The 16783-nt window shown below is 34.8% G+C and overlaps 2 protein-coding genes across 10 annotated transcripts; one reads left to right on the top strand and one right to left on the bottom strand.

Annotated features, from left to right (window-relative positions):
- Positions 1–711: 711 nt before the first annotated feature.
- Positions 712–3634, bottom strand: LOC118038960 (protein S-acyltransferase 8). Of its 2 annotated transcripts, none has more exons than XM_035045520.2 (5): positions 3533–3634; positions 2701–2886; positions 2090–2368; positions 1270–1500; positions 712–1113 (listed from the first exon to the last, which is right to left on the bottom strand). In XM_035045520.2, exons 1-5 carry the CDS (start codon positions 3569–3571, stop codon positions 850–852), a joined length of 999 nt encoding a protein of 332 aa, XP_034901411.1. In that variant the 5' UTR covers positions 3572–3634; the 3' UTR covers positions 712–849. The 2 variants fall into 2 exon arrangements, with proteins under 2 accessions (XP_034901411.1, XP_073265073.1); XM_073408972.1 differs by lacking the exon at positions 3533–3634 and adding an exon at positions 2985–3477.
- An 8434-nt stretch (positions 3635–12068) lies between these two features.
- Positions 12069–16131, top strand: LOC118038982 (ribonucleoside-diphosphate reductase large subunit). Of its 8 annotated transcripts, none has more exons than XM_073409369.1 (6): positions 12103–13517; positions 13616–13703; positions 13990–14253; positions 14385–14587; positions 14723–15393; positions 15526–15942. In XM_073409369.1, the coding sequence occupies exons 1-4, from the start codon at positions 13450–13452 to the stop codon at positions 14388–14390; spliced, it is 426 nt and encodes a 141-aa protein (XP_073265470.1). In that variant the 5' UTR covers positions 12103–13449; the 3' UTR covers positions 14391–14587; positions 14723–15393; positions 15526–15942. The 8 variants fall into 8 exon arrangements, with proteins under 8 accessions (XP_073265471.1, XP_073265472.1, XP_073265470.1 ...); XM_073409367.1 differs by having other exon boundaries at positions 15490–15942; XM_073409370.1 differs by lacking the exons at positions 14723–15393; positions 15526–15942 and adding an exon at positions 15972–16131 and having other exon boundaries at positions 12069–13517; positions 13915–14253.
- The last annotated feature ends 652 nt before the right edge of the window (positions 16132–16783 follow it).

Genomic DNA, 16783 nt, shown 5'->3' with positions numbered 1-16783 from the left:
CCACGAGGGAGGAGGAGAGGATGGACTGGTGGCAATTTTAGTGATGGTAGGGTGGTCAGAAAGAATGGTGATCACTAATGCTTCCTCGTAAGAAAAAATTGATAAAAATCTAAAATGATAAAAATATTTTCATTTAAAATTTATTTATTCTACTCGTATCTATTTCTTTCATTAAAATAGACTGTAACGAATAACTATTATTAGGATGTTACTTGTAAGCACAGGTATGTTTAATTATTGTATTTTTTGCCCTATAAAGTATAATCTAACAAAGTTGTACGGGTGCTTTTCTTCGTAATCTTAAAAGTTTATTTGGGGTGTTGTTACGGTTGCTTTTTCAAAATATTTTTTTTCATGTTGAAAATATTTTAAAATATATTTTTTTTATTTTTTAAAAATTATTTTTAAAATCAGCACATCAAAATAATAAAAAATATATAAAAAAATTTAATTTTTAATTAAAAACATTAAATTTTTAAAAACACAATTTGCACCGCATTCCCAAACAATATCTAAATACCCCGTCTTGATTACTTCTATTAAAACCTAACGAAGTAATAAGCCTTCGTTATTAACATTCATCATACAGATTTTTTTGTATCGAAGAATTTAGTTTTTGCAAACTTGTTAACATAGTCTTTTCTGTTTTTTATTCAAGGGATCTCTCTCATTTACTTTTTTTCTTAAATTTCTTGAAATAGTAAATACTTGATAATTATTTATCATTTAACCAATCTCAACCTCTTCTTGGCAATTCTCAGAACTCCAATACATGCATGAAAACGTACGTAGAAAAGAAGCTAAGAACCAAGCTCATCAGCAATATGGGAAATGGATACACTGCTGCCATCATAATGATGGGATATCGATCTTTAAGAGGTTATTATCAATTTCTAGATTGTCTTGTACTTTTGTTCGACTGTCTCCCTCTGAATCATCTATTTTTACTTCTCGGGCTACACGCATGGGCATCTCTTCCTGTATATAAGCCCGGAAATTGTTTCTTGAAGACTTTGTCTTGGTGCAGAATACTTCACGAAAATTCCCGAAGCACCCTCGGTCGTAGACATTTCGCCTGTTGAGTGCACTATCGCGGCAGTTTTCATATGTTGTCTGAAGAAAATGTTAAAGAGTTAGAAACCGGGCCATAGAAATGTTGGAAATAAAACACAAAAGTATTTGGATGAACCTCTCATGCTTTATTGATTAATTTACCCTCACATCAACACACAAAAGTATTAAGAGAATGGTTTCCAAAAAACAAGTAACCTGGTTTCTGCCAATAAGATACAGATGGAAGCAGGTGAGACCTCCAACAAACCAGAAGAAAATGAAGGAATAAACCATTAATATCACAGAGGCAGGTGATTCCTTCATCGCCTTCCAGAGAGTTCCATGATCATTCATAACAAATTTTATGTTCAAAGCTGACATTGCAAATAAAAAGATGCAGAGAAGAGCTGATGAAGAGACAAGCAGAAAGAAGTAGCGGTAGTTGCGCTGCAAAACCATAAAAATACTTGGCTTAATTATGATAGAATCCAATTTTTCACCAACACATGCAAAAGTTGAAAACACATTGTCCTTGATTGCAAGAAATCTTTGAGGAATTCAAATTACTCCATGTAGTCAAATGATTTCTTCTAAGTTCATGTTCATTTCATTGTCCTCACTGTTTGCCAATGCACTAAGCTGGCAGTGGAATGTTGGATGTATAACCACATTGGCCAAATCCATTCGATCAATTTATCTAAAACTTCTCAAACTACAACTCAGAATGATGACATCCCTCAATGAGCAACTCTTAAAATGGACCCTTATCCCTGTTGAACGAATGCTAGTGAACTCTTGATACTAGAGTTGTAATTTTGGTTTGAACGATAAATATCTCAGAACAGGACTTTGCTAGCAGATCCAGGCTAAAGAAAATCAAGGAAAGACTCGATCGCATCACCCAATAGATAATTCTGAAAAAGATTATAGAATAGAAAATTTTCTGAAATGCATCTTTTTAAATGTTTTAGATGGATTCTCGATTTGAACCATGCACTCAATTCAACAAAATTTTGAGCAACCTGGACTTACATACCAGTCCAATGCATTGGCCCACCCAAGGACAGTGGTGATCGAATCGCTCCACGCAATTATCACATTCAGAGCAATGTGAGCAACGTGGTGGACGATATATCTTGCATGTATCGCAATACCTCATTTTCACAAGAAAACCATTGACAAGCACTTCTTTTCGTAACCCACTAGCATCAACTGGGCCTGGAGAGCCATAAAAAATCTCTTCGTCTGGTGGATGTGAATTGCGAGGAACAATGCCCGGGTCACAGGCTGAAGTGAGAAACAGGAGCACCAATACCTACCATGAGTTCATGACTACCTACGGTTATAATTGAACTGTTGCCAGATATAAACTGAGGGCAAACAAAACATTGACACACACCAAATATGAGAGATACGGGCCAGGTAAAAACATCATGGGCACAAGAAAAGCATAATTGATAACAAAATGAAAGATGTTTTAAGGAATATTGGGATGGTGAGACAAGTAGGCAAGCAAATGGAAACATTCTGACGTCATTATAAACAAATATTCATCATATTTCCCGTATCGCTACCTTCACCATGCAAATCAAACATCAAGGCTGTAACAGCAGTTAACAGAGCAGAGAAAGAATCAGCAGGACTCACATAGATGGTAAACATAATTGTTACGACTAGAATGGCATAACCAGCATTGTATGTTGGAAATTCATGGAGGAGGTTCCTTGCGACAGTTGTACAGAAAATAACAATGGGAACCACGATGAGCAGTAAGGTAATAACCAGTGACCTGGTATCTGGACCAAACATAAGCCTCCCTTTGATGAAGAAAATCTGCATGATGAACTCGATAATTAAAAGAAGAAAAATTCAGGAAAGCATGGAGAAAGAACTTATCAATTCATACACTTAAATCAATACAATCTACATACATGTGTGTGTGTATTTCCTTTTTTGCTTATAGCAGAACCGCTAGTATCTGCTCAAAATCCATTCAGAATATTAGGCTGTGACATCCCATTTCTTTCCCATATCAAGATTGTCTATCACTCTCCAATACCATATCCTGTAGTGACTCCCCCTTGTAGTCGAACAAGGTCGGAGGCCTAATTCCCCTATATGTGGAGTGGAGGGCCACATACCTCGAGATTTAAGGTTCAAGATATGTCCACTTACACCGCAAGTGGCTGAGGTTCAAACTAGTTACTCAGCTATAAGAGATAATATCTAAAAACAAAGAACCAACAATATTTGAAGAAAACCGGAAATGGGATTCTATAAAATGATGCTCAGTACAATACAATACATAAAACAACGAAAGTATTAATTCATTGAAAAAAGCACAGAAACTTCAATCCAGCAAAACCCCGTGAGTCTAAATCATACAAAAAAGCCATAGAAACAAAAACCCAGATCATAATTTCAACTATACAGACATGAATTAAGGCAGTGGCAGGGAAGAGGAAGTTATGAAGCTTACATTGCGTCCCTCCCAAACTTGGTAAACACGGCTAGCCATTTAGGAGGTAGCTAGATACTTTTAGTAAGAAGGGGCAATGCAGAAAGAAATGGAGAAGAAGAAGAATATTTGAAACTTGTTGCTGGAAAAGTGTCCTTTTGCTTTTCAGACATAAACATAAATTGTACGTTTCGAATCATATTTCCAAACATAGCTTAAAGTTAACTTTGATATTACTATGCACCATAATAATAATAATAATAATAATTTTTTATTATGGTGCGCTGCAGTAACAAACAAATTTATGTTTTTGCGGCGGTTAACCGCAATAAATAACCCAGCACAAACATATACATGTTTTTCACTATAATAGCTTTTGCCGGTTGCGGAAGCCACGGAGGCAGGATAAAGCACTTTTTCTGCAGATATTCTTAATTCTATGACTTAAATGTCCACATCAGGGCCTTTTGTTTCGTTATTTTCAGTAGGCAAGAGGGTCATTTGACGAAATAAAAACGAGGGGGTGCTGCTGCCATTCAAGTGCTCCCTAAATAACAAAAGACTTCACTCAATTTTATTTTTTTTGTCTTCTCTTTTGTATCTTTGTTTGGCCTGACTGGTTTTACTCTTTTTGTTTATCAATGTGTAGAATTCTTACAATATATATTGGCTAAAGATAATGTCATTAGTACACATGAATTAGAAAAACTATGATTAAAGATTTTGGGAGTAAATAATTATTCATCGGTACATAACTTTCTATATTTGATCATTTAACAATAACTAAAATTATAACTTGAAAAATTAAAGGATAAATATAAATCAAAATATTTGATTTTGTAATATAGGGCTATTTATCCAGTGGTGTTCAATGACTCTATTTATTAAAATCAAATTTTTTTATTTAATTAAATGATAATAGTAATAAACACATATATGATATTGATTGAATAAAATAATAAAAAAATATTATACAAGGTTACACTTATTATAAATACTATCCAAAAATAAATATATTTTATTTGTAAAACTAAAGTAAGAGTTAGGGGATGAAAAAAAAAAGTAGAACTATAATTTTGATATATAACATCTATCTATGAAGATAATTTAGTTATTTTATTATATTTAAAATATTTTGTTGACGAGGAATAAAAAATGTAATTTTTTAAACTACAGCTCACGAACAAATCTTAGAAGATTTTTTGTAATTATCTCTTAAATAATAAAAAATAGATTGTAATTTTTTTCTACTAAACCTAATTGGGTCCATGATTTGGATTGCAAGTTTGTCGAATTAGCTTAAATTGATCTATAACAACTTGGTCAAAGTGTATAAAAAAGGGGTTCGAACTATGTCGTATTGAAAATTTTTTACTAACACCAACTTGGGTTTTGATTGGGTCACATTTGAACCAACTAGGTTGACTTGGTCATATAAAATTAGTTCTCACCCGATTCAATTTAAAACCTGACGTGAAACAAAATAAGAAAGGCAACTTTCTTTTAATACGTGTTCTTATTACTTTTAATTTTTATTAAATAAGTAACAAAGAACAAAAAAATAGATTTTTTTTTTGTAAAAATAAAAAAAAATATTAATAAGAAAAGGATGAATTATAATAATATATTATTTTATCTTAATAGAATTTAAATTATTACTTTTCTTATAAAAAAAACTCATTCCCATATAATTAAATAAAATAATAAGAGCTCTACATGACATAAGATAAGATATTTAAATTGTTTTTTCCCAGCTTTCCAATATAGTTTTTAGTTAACATTCACAATCATTTTTAATATTTATTTATACATTTAATTCTTAATTTATTTTATTAAATATACACATTAAATTTAAATTTTACAATAAAAAATACTCCCATATAATTAAATAAAACAATAAGAGCTTTGAACAGATATCTTAATATATTTTTCTTTCTCCCTTCTCAATTTAATTTTTAGTTATTATTCACAATCAGTTTAAAAATTTATTTACACATCTTGATTGTTTTATAAATACATGAATAAATACACGTCCATGTATGTATAAATACACGTATCAAATTCAAATTTCACAATAGTTGTCTCCAATACAAAATTCTTTTCATAAGTTTCTCCAATGCAAGTAGACCAAAATCATGATTTATCAACTTTTTTTTCATTTGATTAACTAAAATTTGACATGTAGGGGCTTACTTGTAAAAAAAAAAATACTATAATTTAGGTACTAAATCAGAGATCACAGACATGGGGGGGGGGGGCGAAGGGTTGGGGTTTTCAGGGTTTATGCGTGATAATCATGGACGGCTATGATTTGTGTACGGAACTCCAGACGCTGCTGGCTGGAGGTCAATTACTTGGGCTAGGTGCCCATTTCGGCTTGAATATTATGGGCTCATTTTATTTTTAATTTGTAGAAGCCCATATGTATAGGTGTTCAGTTGTTAATATTAAGAACTTGTTAAAATATATAATTATTAAATTCAATTTGAAGGGACAAGCCACTCACTTTTTAACGAATAATAAAAATAATATTATTTTTTTTAATATCAAGAAATTGATATGACTAGATGAAAAGTTTAACCGCATCAGTTTTTTTAACCAATTTAATATTAAAATTGATATGACTAGATGAAAACTTATTTTACTAGGATATGTACTATTTTCTAAATATTCTTTTATTCTCTAAAAAAAATTAAAAACATAAAAGAGATTTTTTTTTCAAAAATCCTCTACTATAAAAATAAAGATCTCTTTTAATTCACCTAATATCTTACGACCATTCCTTTTATTATTTTCAACATGGACCAAATTAATTTTTGTTTTCTATTCTCGAATATTTATATTTTATAAATATGTTTCTTTATTTTTTTTCTTATGGAGAAAAGCTTTTATTTTGAATTAATGCATTACTTTTATTTTTTTCATCAAATTAAAAATTACTTTTAATTTTTAAGGGACTTGTAGAGAATGAATATGGTTTTTTGTTTTTTCTTCTTTTTAATATATGGTTCTGGGAGGCATATTCATTTCTGCTTTTATATTTACTTAATTAAGTATTGTAGGATTTCTTTAATAATAAAAGACTTAATTATGAGAGGAGTAGTTTAAGTAGTTAGGTTATAGGTTTGCTCATCAAAAGGTCATCAATTCAAGTTCATAAATTTTAAAGCCACCAGAGACTTACATAATCATTAACTTTAAAATTCATAAAATTAATTGAGATGCGTGCAAATTAATTCAAATATCCATGATAATCTAAAAAATAAACTCTTTTTTCAATAAAGCAAACATGGAAAAATCAAGAACAATTATCCATCAATTCATCAATTGTGGTTAAATCTAATTAACCCATCAGCCCATCAATCAATTGTTGAAAGACCCAAATTAATTATAAATTTTTTTACAATTTCTTATACTCAAATCAATTTTTTTTTTTTACGTAGAATTGTGGGTGCACAACTAGATTATTTTATTCTCTTTTTTTTAATCTCTCAAATTCAATTTTATAACACTCATGGATAAAGACACGAACCTTAATAATGCTTAACAATTACTTCTCATTAAACCAAAATTCAGTGAACAAAGAATTCAAAGGAACGGACGTAGACAATTTCAAAGTGAAGAAAATAGGGTAAGCATGGATCATATATGGCAATCTACTTGGAATCCTCGGTGGCTTCACCAAGAGTTTCTGATTCCATCGGTTTTGATGCTTTTAATTCTAGATAGATTTATTATTTTACTCCATTGAATACGTTGCACCGCAGCCTCACCATTGAATTGACTTTAGTTTTACTCTTTCTCAAACAACTGTTTCTCGCATTTCCTAAGTTGATTTTCACCTAATTCTCCCATGATCATGAGCTAAGAGTGAACTGTCGATAAGTTTAAGCTTAAGCATATGAAGGGTGCAAATAGTGTTTTTATTGTAGGAAATATTCACAGGGGCGATTTCTAGAATTCTGGACAGTGACTTGATTTAGAACTTGGTTTCAATCTAGCAATGCATTCAAGATTCATCCTTTCAAGGCCCCAGATCGGGAAGTCACTACATGCCCTCAGCAAGTGCATGTGCATCCATATATCCACCCAGGGAAAAAAAGAAAAAAGAAAAAAAAAAAAAAAAAAATATATATATATATATATAGAATGCATCCATGCCTCACCTTCTAGTTTATAATTACCAATATTGTCGATCAGAAACTAAACAAACAGATGAGTTGAAATAACATACACAGCCATGGCAGCTTCATAGTTCACGGCTTCTGATCTCTTACTAAATGTCTGTATTACAGTGTGAAAAGTCTTCAACAGTCTCTCTGATCATATGAGATCTTAATTCTTTTGCCTCTCATCAAATATTTCTGTACGTTATATGGTTCTGCTTTCTTACTTAATATTATCATCCATTTTGTTACAAAGAAAATCGGAAAACGTCAGGAATTTATATGGGATCGACTACGTAGTTCATCAAACCAATGAATTTAAGAGTCCTCCAGAGGTCCAAAAAGAAGAAGAAGAAGAAAATTGCACTTGGATTTCATAACCAAGGTATTACAAGCATAACAGATACATCTATATATCATGCTACAAGTCAGCTAACTTTAAGCCTTGATATAACCTAATCAACAGAAGATAAATTTCCATACACAGAACCCCCCTGGTGTAACATGTATTGCAAGTTACACTCTAAATAACCACAGAGTAATTAATATAGTGCAGTATTTGCCCCACCTATATATTAAAATGTATCTGCTAGGCACTAGCTACAAAGCTATATTAATTATTAAGCTCAAAATCATATATAGAAGTATAGGTACAAGAATAGGCTAAACTCTTATAGCTAGTAGCTCAACCAAAATTTTCCATTTTAGTTATGGATTGGAGGCTTCTTACTTGCTGGGGTATAGTCCATCCCAGCTAGTTCATCCACATCATGTAACCCATTTTCTTTTGATGGAAACTGATTATTATGGTCCTTCTTCTCTACTTCATGATTGTTAACCTCTCGCAAAGTCCTGGCTGCTGGAAATACAAGAGAGAAAAGGAAAGCAATTAAGGAATACTTTACAATATCAGAACTTCACAACTTTTAAAGATCATCAGAGACATAGAAATATATATACCTCTAGCACAGGTGGAAACAAAGCAAAGCAGGAAAAAAGCTACGAGAACAAGATGATTGCGTGGAATCTTTGCCATCTTAGGACTTCTTTCTGGTTTAGGTGTCAATCTGTGTAGCCTCTTCAAAGTGATATGATCTCTTATATAGAGGTAGACCAGTACTTTGATGCCAACATGCTTGGACAATGTTCCAAACGACGGTGACCTAAATTTTTGGAGTACTTCTACGTGAGCAAATGCGGTCTTGTAAGTGTCAAAATCGATGTCTCACTGCTGTTTCATGCTAGCATAGACAAGAGCCTTCTGTTGAAGGCTAGAAATGCATCAGTTCAGGTCTGAGGGGCTCACTTTTAAGTATAATCGGTATTAGGTAGGTGCATTTCATCTTTTCACTTCGTGTTTGTTTTACTCTGTACTAACCCACTTAACGTCGCTTTAAATTAATTTTTTTAATTTAAAACTTTGTTTGATTTTCCGCCACTAAGTGACTTCATGTAAATCAATATCCAGATGCTGGTGTCCCTTTCTCACAAGAGGTCGAATTTTTCATCCAATTGTTGGTAAAATCTATTTGATAAGGCTACCTTTTCGACCATATATAGTCTTGATATATGAGACCTGGCTTCAAATACTTTTTGTTCGTAATTAATATAGATAAATAAATAAATAAAAGGATACTGGTTTGCTGGAGAAAAGGGGTGATTCCGAACAACGATACTTGTTCTAGCTATGGAGGCCAGGGCCCCAAGACTCTGCTAGTGCCCTAGACTTTCTTTTATTTATTTATTCAAGATACTAAGAAATTTCGCAAACTGGTGCCCAAGGCTGCTAGAGATTCCTTGATGTAGCTGAAAAGCATGATTAGATAGCCAACCCCATAGAATTTAATTGATTAATTATCCAAGCTTCATGCTATCAAATTCATTGTAATAAGAGGAGCACAGGAACTTTGAGCTCACTTTTCGTGGATTATTAATAGGGCAAATCATCCAAACCCTCATGACAATAATCGCACTTTTCTTATTTCTCTTCTTGTATTATTCATTTGTTGTCAAGCTTATAATAGAGAGGCAGCAAATCAGAGCGCAGTGGTGGATTGAATTTCTGACGCTCAAGGGATAAGGGAACAGCTTCAAGCATGTCAGATTTCTGGGCCCTCGTTTCTGCTATACCTAAAAGCACACTCTCTGACCAATCACAAGGACAGTTCCCCTCAGGCGGCAAATGAAATCTCTGTGCATACAAGTTAGCTAACATGACAGAAGTTAAAAAATACCTAGAGAACATGTATGTCTTGTGCTCACTACCTTAATTTACTTTTGTTCGCATGATTAACTCACTGGAGATTTCTTCTTGAACTAATTAATCATGCAGGAAACAAAGCATTGAGTAATGGAGGGAGAAAAACCGACATTGATGGAGGCTCCGATGATTTTCGGATGAGCTGATATGCAGTGTTTGTACAAAAAAATCACGTGGACAATCTGCTTAATGGACCCTCCTTGCCCTCACTATGAGCATACACTAAACATGACTAATCTTGCAAATTAGGAGCACTTAAGACGTTGACGTTAACACACGTTAATTATAAGAAAATAATACGGCTAAACTACAAGGAGTCGTATCAAAACATAGAACTCAGTTTTTGTTGATGCATAAGCTGTTTACCATGAACAAAGGTGCGAATTTCGTTCTTGCCGACAAATTCTTGTCACATACAGAATATTGTAGAATTCAGCTTGGCGTTTTTGCCTGTGATTTAAATTGTGTTAATTTATTCCATGGTCTTCTTCTTCGAGTGAGTATAAGATTTTCCGATATGTTTTGAGTTTAGAATCGAAAACCTGCAACTTTCTTTTTCAGAAAATTTTGACAGCCAACACTGAGATGGCAGCTTTTGAATGAAGACCTGATGTGCTTTCATCGAACAAACGATAAATGGAGAGGATCTTTACTTTTCTAAAAATCCAAAGTTTTATTTCGCTAGCTATTCAGATTAAACACATCATTAAGAGTTTCTTGCTTCATCATTGTTTAGTGCTGGAGATTTAATGGATGTTTCACTGGGTGTTTGGATGATATGTTATATCAATGATTTGTGCTAATTATTGAATTTTTTTTACAATAAAGCTCGGAAGCTTTTATCTTCCTGGCGCAACCTAGACTAGAATATATGGCTAATATTGTCTTTAAAAAAAAGTATTATAAATCTTGGTTCATTTTTAGTTTGATTCTTCACCATCTTTTTTATTCGCTAAAATCATATTGTGATATCTAATCTTGTTTTTTTAATTTTGTATGTCAATATAAGTTTTATTTATTTATTTTATAGCTACTGTGTAAGTATAATATTCATGTAAAAAGAAAAAAAAAAAACTTCATTTACCAAGATATTCGAAGAGTAGCATGTCAAGAGAGGGGGGCAGCGGATGGAGTGAAAACTCCTTTGAGAGAGTGAATTTGAGAATGGCCCCAGTGGCAGACTTACACGTGTCGACCATACGGGGGCGGGGGTCCGCAAGGTAAAAGCGTCGTTAAGGTAATTCTCCACCAAATGTCACGGAGCTTTGCCACCCATTTCACTGCTTGTAGCAGGGAATTTGCGGGCCCTTGAATACTTAGTTCTAATGATCTAAAATTTGTATTTCACTGACAGTTGGGGGCCCACAAGTGATTTGGCCCACTAAAAAGATGAGAACTGCAGACGTTGGGCTTTTTCATCACTCTATACGATACGCTTGTCACTTCATCACCAAAGAAAGCAAGCAAGAGTGCCTTTAGAAAATTAGCTCCGTAATAATACTGCCACTTGCTAAAGCTGAGAGAGATGGCGTTTGCTTTGAGATTTTAGGTTGTTTTTTTAAATATTTTTTATTTATAAATGTATTAAAATATATATTTTTAGTTTTTTAAATTTATTTTTAATATTAGGACATTAAAACAATTTAGAAACTTAAAATTTATTTAAAACTAAAAAATTTCAGAAAATCTCTAAAAATACAGTTGGGCCGAGCAATGACAAACATCACCTTCGAGTATTACCTCTAGCCCTTCTCATTTGATTTTTACATAGATTTCTGCTGTTGGATGATTAATTCACATTAAACTGTGTGAATTTAGAAGCGGTAATTAAATCATTGTGATCGTGAATGTTAGAATAATCTTTGTTAAAATCAAAATTATTGAGAAACGATATCGGAGTTTAATGGAATTGAACTTTCAATAAAACATGAATTGAAAGTAAATAATGTTCTTACACTTATAACATGGTTGTTTGTATCTAGATTTTCCTTCAATTTGTTGACTTAGTGACCATTAATGACAACAATTTCTGTTCACAAATCATGCTTCAATCAAGATGCTGGTCTGTCATCGAGACAATATAATTGACAATGGGGGCTGCATGTAACCCAAAACCATGACCAACCTCGAGATATGGAGACGAGGTGGGAAGCTTGTGACCACTCCCCCGTAGCTGTTGAGGGCCATGCCCCATTCTCCCGATTGAACTCCCGCGTCGTCGAGTCGTAGGGAAGACGACCCTAACCAGACTGGCCGGCATGATTAGACACTAATCACCCCTAATCAGCCTTGAAAGTGAGCCTATGAGAGGGCGACTGGTACTAATATGTCATGGTCTGGCACAAGTCGGGGTGTTGGAGCCCATGGTCCATCACGTGCCATTCACGATGAGCTGGGAAAGAGCAATGGTGATTAACACGAGATAGGGATATCAGGTGTCGATTGCTCTGCTTTTTGGACTCATTTGGGCCCTTCGTGGTTTTTGGACTTAAGGAAAGGGTGCAAGAAACAGTCACAATAATGGTGGCTCCTGCTGGGTTGTAGTCTTAGGTCCATGTCAAGATTTCTGGCATTTTACTAGTTATTATTTTCTGGCGCTGCTGGGACAATTTGAGAGGTACAAGAAGGGTGCAAGATCACATGCCTGTGTTGCTCATTTACACTCCATTGACGTGGACGAAGTTAGGATGGCCTAGCAAACCATGGCCAGGGACTTTCCTTTGTTTTCTTTCTCACTTACATTGAAATCTTCTCGTGTCAAAGTTGGTGATTAGTCTCCATTGAGAAGACGGAGTTAATTGGAAGGTGTCCTTGGTTTTGCGCCAAAATATTGTTTTTCAAGCTTATAATAGAGAGGCAGCAAATCATAGCGCAGTGGTGGATTGAATTTATTACGCTCAAGGGATAAGGGAACAGCTTCAAGCATGTCAGATTTCTGGGCCCTCGTTTCTGCTATACCTAAAAACCTGTCTGATTAAAGTCTTGAAAGAAGCAAAAATGTATGTGGTGAAGAGAGATGGGAGGCAAGAAACTGTCCACTTCGACAAGATCACTGCTAGACTGAAGAAGCTTCCTATGGCCTTAGCATTGACCACTTTGACCCAGTCTTGGTGTCTCAGAAGGTCTGGTGCTGGTGTCTACAAAGGTGTCACCACTAGCCAACTTGATGAATTGGCTGCTGAGACTGCCGCTGCTATGACTGCCAATCATCCTGATTATGCCTCTCTGAGTTTTTTCTTTTCATGAATTGGTCCCTTTTATTTTCTCTTGATTTCTGGGTACACTCTAGGTCTTACAGCTGGTGCATATCTATGTGGATTTTCTAATTGTTCGGTGGGGATCTGGAGAATATTCTTCCAGACTTCAAAACACATACACTAATTCTTGGGCCTGGCACTATTTTTGTGTTGTAAAAACATTAGTACTTTAGTCTGCTCCTTAGGTTAACAAAATTGAGGACTGAAGGGTAAATGGCCTGTTTCCTGATTTAACCATTAAATGTTATTTTGCTGATGCAGTTGGCTGCCAGGATTGTTGTTTCAAACCTGCACAAGAACACTCAGAAATCATTTTCTGAGACGCAAGTTTCATACTATATGATGCTGCTTCTATTCTATTTAACCAATAGGCTTCATTGTTTGGAAATTGTTGTTTGATCTGGGTTGGTGGTTGCTGCAGGATCAAAATTATGTATAACCATTTTAATGATAAATCTGGACTGAAGGCTGCTTTGATTGCTGATGATGTTTATGAAATAATCATAAAGGTATTTTCTCCAGTCTATTATTCTATGGCTTGTTGGATTTAATTGTTTCTTTTTATTGAAATTAAAAGGAGAATAAAAGGAAAATGTTCTTCTTAACATTGTTGTAGAGTGGTCGTGTTACCAAAAATGTGGGTTAAACACATCTAGCTGGTTCCTGTCAACTTGACTGAAATAAAATTTTAAATTTAATGGGTTGTTCTATTTGTTGTAGAGATAGATATATCCACTACCTGACGCTTCACCTAATGTTATGAGCCATGGATTGTCAATAACATTTTTGCTTCAGAATTCTGCTCGCTTGGACTCTGAGATCATCTATGATCGGGACTTTGACTATGATTACTTTGGCTTCAAGACCCTAGAAAGATCCTACCTCCTGAAGGTCCAAGGAAAGGTTGTGGAAAGGCCACAGCACATGCTGATGAGGGTTGCTGTTGGAATTCACGAAGTTGATATTGATTCAGCTATCAAAACGTACCGTTTGATGTCTCAGCGATGGTTCACTCATGCTTCTCCCACCCTTTTCAATGCTGGAACACAAAGACCTCAAGTATGTATTATGTTGTGTGCATATCTGTTCATGGAAGTCTTCTGCAAATTTTTAATTTAGTTTACAAATATGGTGTTTGGTTCAAGAGGTTTTTATTTTTGCTGAAGATTAACCCAGATATTTGATGATAGTATTGAAGGAATATATGATACATTGAAGGAGTGTGCTGTTATCAGTAAATCAGTAGGAGGAATCGGTGTATCTGCCCACAACATCCGTGCCACTGGAAGTTATATTCGTGGGACAAATGGGACATCTAATGGCATTGTTCCAATGTTGAGGGTGTTCAATGATACTGCCCGCTATGTTGATCAAGGAGGAGGCAAGAGGAAAGGTATGCTCATTTTATTGCTCTTGTATTGTCGTTTTAAATTTAATGCTCGATGCTCGTGTCCCTTTCTCACAAGAGGTCGAATTTTTCATCCAATTGTTGGAAAAATCTATTTGACAAGGCTACCTTTTCAAATAGGACTTCTGCTTACCAAGCTTGCTGATAAGGGCCTTGTATATTGCATAAATAAAATCCAGTTGAAAGCTCTGTCCTGTGGAATTGCATAAATCAATTCCCTCCTATCTTCCAGAGGGAATTGCAGTCATCATCATTTACCTTCCAATCCATGTAATTGTTCCACTTAAGGCAGAACACTGCTCTTTTGGCTGCAACCGACATCTAAAACCTTGACATTTCAACTCTTCAGTTTTTTTCCTTAAAGAATTGCAGCCGGATGAAATGAAATTCAGCCCATCATCCTGGCCAAGGCATAATTTTCTAAGCAAGAACCTTGAATTGGTTGCCCTTGGCCTTTAACTGATCCTTGTAACTCGAACTGATTTGGCCGAGCCCTCTGAGTATCTTTACTGACTCGTAAACTAGAGAGAGAGAGCCACATCTTGAATCCCACTTCGAAGCTCCTGGTAAACACAAGAATCTGCAATCCCTTATCCTTGTAATCAGTAACCCTAGCGCTCCTGACTAGAGTCTGGATGACTTATGGAACCCACCCTCAAAAAACTAATCTCCAGATTGTCATCTCTGTTTCTCAACCCAGCATATACTTTGGATGAGACCGCTCAAGTGGTTAAGGCTATTTTCTGTACCTTAATGTCCTCGCCAAGCTAAAGCCTTTTTGATTGTAGAATGTGAGTGCACAACATGAATACATTGTCTTGGACGCCCTTTTCTGGGGTCTATGGGTTTGCTGAGATCCTTGCAACTGAAACCATGTGACTTTCCAGGCGTGATATTTTCATGTTTCTGTGTTGTGTTACCAGATAACAAAGAGGTTGCAGAATTGTTTAACAGCATCATAGATGAAAACTAAATCAATGCTGGCTTCAGGCAACGGTAATCTGTTCCAGAGCTAGAGTGACGCCCTGCTGCCAGAAATGAGACAGTCCGTCCAAGGAATCATTTGAGCTAATCACCCTATTCATATACAGTAAATACAGCTGCTTCTATCTCGGATAACCTTTTTAATGCCGGCTTCATCCAAAAAGAATGCTGTTTTATTGTGTAGCAGTTTCCATCTCTCTAGCGTCCTCGTTTACTTGATAGATATACTGCTGTGTTCGGTGTTGCTGTGTCAAAATAGAAATTTGTGATTGTAAGGAAGCTTGAGCTATCTAGTTCAGGGTTTCCTGCTATTCCTTCGTGTTTATTATTTGATAACGTTGTAGGATTGCATTGCATTCTGACTTGGATGGTGACATTGTATCAGGGGAAAGGAGCAGTCCAAGCAGAAGGAAAATGATAATGCTTGGTTGGAGATTTCCATCTGTTGAAGAGGTCAAAAAAACAAAAAACAAAAAACTTGAAGTTAGATCATAGATATTAATCATGCCCAACTTGCTAATCGCTTAATGGAACGTTCTTCCTGAGATTATTTTTGTAAATATATCAGCTAATTGATCTTCAAACCAAATAAATGGAAATTATATAATTTTTCACTCAAGATTCTTTTAATAAAATAACAATCAAAATATATTCTCTTATCAGTCTGATTCCTTGCCCGATCAGAATCTGTATATTCTTCAATTCCACGAACCCCCTATTTTTAGAGAGTATCAATCCTCTTCCTGATGCACTCTTCAAATGCCTCAAGATTCGATACACTGCATTCATATGTGCTTCAATTAATGCATGAACTGACTCACCGTACTTACTGCATAGGCTATGTTCGGCCTTGTGTGTGATAGATAAATAGATTAGTTTCCTAATTAATCGTTGATAACGCTCCTTGTCTGCCGGAACCTGATCTTCATGCTTGTCGGTGTTTATGGTTCATCTTTATAGGTGTCTCTACAGGTTTGCAAGATAGCATTTCAGTCTTGGTTAACAAGTCTGTTACATAATTTCGTTGTGATAGGGAAATTCCAGCCTTAGATCTAGAGACCTCGATTTTTAAAAAGTATTTAAGTTGATCGAGATCTTTCATTTTCAAATCTTGATGCCAAATACTTTTGTAATGCTCTTCTCTCCTTGTCAAGACCATACCATCCACATACACAATATTTCTAGGAGGTAGCAAAA

This window comes from Populus alba, chromosome 5 (assembly GCF_005239225.2).
Source record: "Populus alba chromosome 5, ASM523922v2, whole genome shotgun sequence".
NCBI classification, from domain to species: Eukaryota; Viridiplantae; Streptophyta; class Magnoliopsida; order Malpighiales; family Salicaceae; genus Populus; species Populus alba.
Note: the sequence above shows the minus strand (reverse complement) of the source record. Positions and strands in the feature narration are given on the sequence as shown.

What these genes read in the sequence shown, in the direction of transcription:
- LOC118038960 (XM_035045520.2), bottom strand. Translation starts at nt 3,571, where the DNA reads ATGGCTAGCCGTGTTTACCAAGTTTGGGAGGGACGCAAT. An exon ending in AAGTTTGGGAGGGACGCAAT is followed by an intron (nt 2,887 to 3,532) that starts GTAAGCTTCATA and finishes TTCATCATGCAG; the next exon opens with ATTTTCTTCATCAAAGGGAG. An exon ending in TGGGCCAATGCATTGGACTG is followed by an intron (nt 1,501 to 2,089) that starts GTATGTAAGTCC and finishes ATGGTTTTGCAG; the next exon opens with CGCAACTACCGCTACTTCTT.
- LOC118038982 (XM_035045561.2), top strand. Translation starts at nt 13,450, where the DNA reads ATGCAGTTGGCTGCCAGGATTGTTGTTTCAAACCTGCACAAGAACACT. An exon ending in CAGAAATCATTTTCTGAGAC is followed by an intron (nt 13,518 to 13,615) that starts GCAAGTTTCATA and finishes TGGTTGCTGCAG; the next exon opens with GATCAAAATTATGTATAACC. An exon ending in TTTATGAAATAATCATAAAG is followed by an intron (nt 13,704 to 13,989) that starts GTATTTTCTCCA and finishes TTTTTGCTTCAG; the next exon opens with AATTCTGCTCGCTTGGACTC.